Source organism: Pygocentrus nattereri, chromosome 4 (genome assembly GCF_015220715.1).
Source record: "Pygocentrus nattereri isolate fPygNat1 chromosome 4, fPygNat1.pri, whole genome shotgun sequence".
In the NCBI taxonomy this organism is placed as follows: domain Eukaryota; kingdom Metazoa; phylum Chordata; class Actinopteri; order Characiformes; family Serrasalmidae; genus Pygocentrus; species Pygocentrus nattereri.
In genome coordinates, this window is record NC_051214.1 from 28,085,459 (window position 1) to 28,091,458 (window position 6,000).

At 40.4% G+C, this 6,000-nt stretch overlaps 1 protein-coding gene across 7 annotated transcripts in view; it reads left to right on the forward strand.

Annotated features, from left to right (window-relative positions):
- The window catches only part of suco (SUN domain containing ossification factor), a 70,779-nt gene that overhangs the window by 57,082 nt on the left and 7,697 nt on the right, over positions 1-6,000 (forward strand). For all 7 annotated transcript variants that reach the window (XM_017688831.2, XM_017688847.2, XM_017688854.2 and 4 more), the window contains 4 exons: positions 1,368-1,458; positions 2,992-4,215; positions 5,637-5,724; positions 5,960-6,000. The exon at positions 5,960-6,000 is cut by the window's right edge and continues 64 nt beyond it. In XM_017688831.2, the coding sequence (XP_017544320.2) occupies positions 1,368-1,458; positions 2,992-4,215; positions 5,637-5,724; positions 5,960-6,000 (1,444 nt within the window). The remainder of the gene's footprint in view (positions 1-1,367; positions 1,459-2,991; positions 4,216-5,636; positions 5,725-5,959) is intronic.

The following is a 6,000-nucleotide window of genomic DNA, read 5'->3' on the forward strand; positions in this document are numbered from 1 at the left end:
ATATATATATATAATTTTTTTTCCACTCGTTTTTGTAGGCCTAGATAGAAAATAGCATGTATTTGTAGGCTTATACAGAAAAGCTGCTCAGAGAAAGCTGGCTGTTTTTTATAACGGCCTTACAATGTTGCAGTTGTGATGCAACTTGCACTTGACACAATAGTGAGTGATGCTTTTGCAGTTTTATATTTGCAGTAGTTTTATCTAGGCCTGCAACATATGGACTTAAACTTGACTATACATGACTATATGATACACGATAAATTATTATTAAAATAGTGTTCCTCTTTTTTTTTTTTTTTCTTCTGTGTGTACAGAAATCGAACATCAAATGCAGAAAAAAATACAGGTTATACAGGAAATTACGTAAAAGGTTAAGTTATTTGCTTTACACGCAGGAAAGCAGGGATCAAGCCCAGCAGAGAAGTACTTGTTGGGCTTTTTTTAATGCTACGTCCTGCCAGTCTAATTACATCACTTTGGTGCAGTGCGGGAGGTAATTTGATCTGTCCTGTCATCTTTTTAACAAAGTGTTAATTATGGAATTTTCTACTGTAATGACAATGAAAAATGAAATTCATCTCACAACTAGTTTTTAGAACAAAACCTTTCTGTTTATTACACAGGAAAAAAGGTCTGCATTGTTTCACACACAGAGACATATTTTAATCATTGTTTATCGTTTCCACTGCCTGAAGTTTATTGTATTTTATGTGTGTATCATGCAGCCCTACAAAGCATGTTTGAAAGATTTATCTTTGCTGTCCTGCATTTGCATTAGTATCAAAGAAGAATGACCACAAGTTTTCTTGTCGCAGTCCTCTTGCACTGTGTTTTCATACATTCAGATGAATACTAGTGAATCTTGTCAGCCTGTTTGCTTTTTCTGTTTTCAGAGGTACTTCCTATCCAGAATAAGGCACGTGTCCGACTGTTCGTCCTGTCCTCCGTCTTTATATCATTATGTGCAATCCGGAGATGTTTTCTGTGCTGCTGTTTCTGGTTTAGAGACCAGATGTGTACGTGTGTGCGTGTGTGTGTGAGTTTTAGTTGAGGTAGAGTGTGTGCGAGAGGGAGTACTGGCTAGTGGAGGGTACTTTTCTTGATAAACAGTGAGTGTCTTTGTGTGAGGGAGAGTTGAGTTTAGCTGAGGGGGGTGTAGGGGTTTGGCTAAACTCAGCTGTGGGTAGTGCCTCTGACGCACGTCTCTCTCTTTTCTCTGTTCTTCATCTCAGCTTAACGCTGCAGGCGACTGCCTTTTCCATTTCCCCCTCTTTTTATTACATTACTCTTCCTTTTGTCTAAGTGGCCTTTTTCCTCTCCTCGTGTATAATATAGTCATTGTGTTTGTGTTTGCCTCCTTGTAGGGAATGCATCTTCAGGGGCAGAAAATATCACGGGAGTGTCAACAGAGACCATACTCGCACCAACACCCACCCCCACAGAGCAACAAGCAATGTATGTTTTACACACACACACACACGCACGCACTCTTTTTCATTCAGTGTTACTGCTTGCTCAATATTCAGCCCTCAGGTGCAGTCCTTTTCCAGCTCAAACTGGTTTGTACTGTTTGCTTACATTCCAAGTTGACCCATTAGCCACAACTTTAAAAATAAACGTCCTACTGTTTCTTTTAGATTCTTTTAGAAGGTATATCGTCTGTCAAAAATTTGAGGACACCTAGTTTTGCAACATGCTCTGAAATGAGCATGTTTTCTTTTTTTCAACTTGCTGTAAAGGATCCATATCCTACATTTTTATTTTCTTGTATTTTGTTTTGCCCCGAGATCCACTTAACATTTTGTATGGTTTATGGATTGAAAACTGTGCTAATTTATTTTTCCGTAAACACTTATAACCTTTCCTTATCCCTTAAAGCTAAACAGGTTGTTTTTGTTACTGTACTTATGTCTGATCTATGTAAACAAGGTCTGTTCTGATCTGATGTATGTTAATGAGTTTGTTGTTGGGACATCACCAAAATGGTGAGTTCAAAACAGGCTGTTTTTGCATTTTCTGTGTATGAACTATATGGGCTGAGGAGTGAATTCATGTCTTAAACCTAACTGTGGTAAATAAATACTACACTTTTCTTAAAAAAATGAAAAGTTTTTCATGATATGGGTCCTTTAAATAGGAAGCTGTTTTTCCTTGTGAAAACTGCAAAACTAAAGTAACAATTTCTAAAAGTACTATTTTGGAACAAATGCCGTAGACTGTGTATTTTGTGTGGTATAGTTGTTTAAACCTGAATTGTTATTTGTGCAAAATCTATTCTTCAACCCAGAAAAGACACTTTGATGACCTTGCAAAATTTATTCAAGGTAATAGTAAATACCTGCTTTATGTTAGTGAAACCTATGCACACATTTTCCTTACTTAACACCTTAAAATCCCAGGTTTGTTATGTACTAATGCTTATTATTCAGTAACTACTACAAACTGGTTGAGCTATTCTTAGGTTATAGAAGGATGTAATAAAATTTAAGACCCTGGCCATTTAAGTGGTTAACAAAAAAGCAACCATGAAATTCAAACATTACAGTATATGTGTAGTCATGCCAGTAATGGACATTATAATCATTTTTGCCTTTTGGATATCTTTATTTTAAAAGAACAGTGTATAAATATTTGACTGGGAAGTTATTTTGTATGGTTATGAAAAATAAAAGCCTGGGAGCTTTACCATTAATTTACTGCAAACATAGCCTCTACCTGATGGTTTGGTTGATTTAGAGATTTATTTTTGTTTTAAGCTCATGTGATTTAACAGTTGACCTAATATAAAAAATATAAACAATTTTGAAATATTTTACAAATAGCTCTGCTTAGAAATGGCTGTTTACAGTAATATGTAATGAGTAAAATGTATTTTTATGTATTATATATTTGTGCATTTAAGTAATCACACCCATCCAATTCATGCTGGCATTTAAAGAAGTACAAGTTTAAGTTCAATCTTTTTTTCTGTTCTCCTTGTGTTCCCAGGCTGCACACTCCAGTACTGGACCCAACTCTGGTAAAGGAGGATACTGAATCAATCCCTGAGTCTCCCACTGAGGAGAGCCGCATCGTTATCCTCATTGAAGACGAGGAGGAGGAACCGACCCCGCCCACTGTGACCCTGCTGGAGGATGAGGAGCGGGAGGAGGAGGAGGAGAGGAGGCATGAGGAGGAAGCATGGGAGAAAGAAAGCATCTTTTACTGCAGCCATCTCAAGACCTTGTCCTGCCTGGCCAGTCTCCAGGAGCACCTGCACCTCTACTGCTCAGCTGCTTTGGCCCTTCAGCGTCTGCGTAGGGACCGGAACACGCGTGCCAGCTCGCACGCTCAAGCACACGCTCAAACACACGCATCCTCCCCTGTCCCCACTCCAACCCAAACTGCTTCAGCATCTTCTGAGAAGCTTCCAGAAGCAGAGCAGCCCACTCAGTCCCCTGAGGATGAGAGGATTGCTCCGACTGATACAGTCCCAGCTCCCCCTCATGTGCCAGAACAGCTGGAGCCCAGTGTGGAGCTGTCACCTGATAGAATCTTGCTGGAGCCCAGCCACACCTCCCCCATCCCCCCTCATAGCTTCTCAGACACCTCACTTTCAAGACCCACCCCCACCCAGGACATCCCAGAAACTCCACCCCTTACAGGTGAGCCTCAGGATTCCAGACCCCAGCACCTGGAACACGTCCCAGAGAGCAGCAGCAGCTCCCTCAGTCCCAGCTCCACCATCTCCATGCTCACTCCCACCTCTGATCTCAACAGCTCCATAACAAACCAAGTAGAACTCCCCATGCAAACCAAAGAGCAGCTGCTCCAGCCCCTCCCCACACACACACAGCCTGCTGAAATCCCCCCTCCCACTGAACTCCCCACAGCCACCCCTGAGGCTGCAGATCCAAACCGATCTGCGTGGCCTGAGGACCACCAACATAAAACTGAGGCCACCGAGGCCCCTTCCCTCACTCCCCAAGAGGAAGAAGTGGAGGACATCCTTCTCAGTGTGCCGGCCAGCCAGAGTGGTGCACAGCGGATGGCTACAGACTTTTACGCCGAGCCCCAGAACTTGTCCGAGTTGGGCCACGGCAACGGCAATGGAAACCCGGTGCACGGCTCCAACCAGAAGGAGTCTGTCTTCATGAGGCTCAACAACAGGATCAAGGCCTTGGAGATGAACATGTCTCTCAGCAGCAGATACCTGGAGGAGCTCAGCCAGAGGTATGCACGTTTCATTTTCAGTGCACACAAAATGATTAACCAGTCAGCATATCAAACCAAATTTTTTATTCGACCTGACACTGGGTCTAACGAATTCCTCTTAAAGCTTGAAATGGGTAAATGGCAAACACATTCACATATGTAATGGAGCTTTTTAATTCTATGAGTTTATGTTGAGTTAATTAATATAAACCCAAAATTACCATACACTGATCATGTTTTGCCTCCATGACCCTCACCCAAAAGTGTTTTACCAATTTTTTTCTTTGCATTGTCAGAGCAAATTGCTTTGGAAACAACAGCAGTGGGAGGCTGCTATAGCTCTGAGTAGGTCCATCACAGTTATTACAGAATCGCAGTTACTTGAGAAGATTGCAGTTCTTTGTGCAGACTGCACTCATTTTCAACGGGCATTAGATATTGCAATAATGTTAAGCTTCAACGAACAAAATATGAATTGGTTGTACTTAGTTGAGGCAAATAAGTGTAATTTAAAGAAAGCAGTGAATGCATTCTTTGAGACATCATGAAGCTAATGAGGATGGAAACTTCTTGTGAAAACAAAACAGTTCTAACTTGTTTAAAGGGCTGCAATGAGTATTGCTAATTTCTGACGTTTTTAGCATATTTGCTGGCCAATTTAGGTTTTTATTTTGTTTTGTTTTCTTATGTTTTAAGTCTTGGAAAAACTGAATAAATACAGCTAATCAGTAAACTAATCAGCCAGTCGGCGACTTAAGGTTTATATTTTTATGCTTGCCAGCACTGAGCAAGAAAAGACAAAAAGACAATTATATCGTTAGGGGTTATTTACATGACAGGTAATCATCAGCTAAAGTTTCATGATTGTGACAGCCCTGCCTTTCAATTGGTTTGGCTATCTGCGTCTCCTAGTAACAGGAAAGGGTTGGGGTTAGGGTGTGCATGTGCAGGCTTGTGTAAATGTACATGTTTGGCTCAGTTGAACAATCCTGGTCATTTAGTCTGTGATCCTCAATATGTTAATCACCAAAAATCTGCAGAAATTAGTTGTCAGCATGTCAGCACACCTTTACAGAGTCATGGTTACTCAAATATACCTTACACCATATTTTATATGAGTATATAACACACATTCTCATTTATATGGTCACACATACAAAAATGTCACACCTCCTGCATTTGCACCTTCATTATCAGTACAGGATGCTTTTTTTTTTTTTTTTTTTTTTAAGAGAGAAGCTGTTACAGAGTCATGGATGCTTCATTCATGCACATATAAAGTATACAGCAGCGCAGAGCATGTTACATTGCCTTTATACAATTACATAATCTCTCTCATCATAGAAAGATTTATACTGTGACATACTTGCCTTTTAATGTATGACCCGCTGGCTGTATTTGTCATTTGTATTTGACTGACCTTTACTGCGGTCACTCAGGTACCGCAAGCAGATGGAGGAGATGCAGAGGGCCTTCAATAAGACCATCATTAAACTGCAGAACACCTCCAGAATCGCAGAAGAGCAGGTCATTAGCAGTGTGTGAGTGTGTGAGTGTGTGAGTGTGTGTGTGTGAGTGTATGTATGTGTGTGTGTGTGTGTGTGTGTATATATATATATATATATATATATATATATATATATATATATATATATATATATATATATACACACACTCTCAAATGATAAAAAGTTGTAGACAGCTGTGCTATCAGATTAAGACGTGTGTCTGTGTGTGTCTGTGTGTGTGTGTCCTCTTGCAGGATCAGAAACAAACAGATTCCATCCAGATCTTACAGAGCCA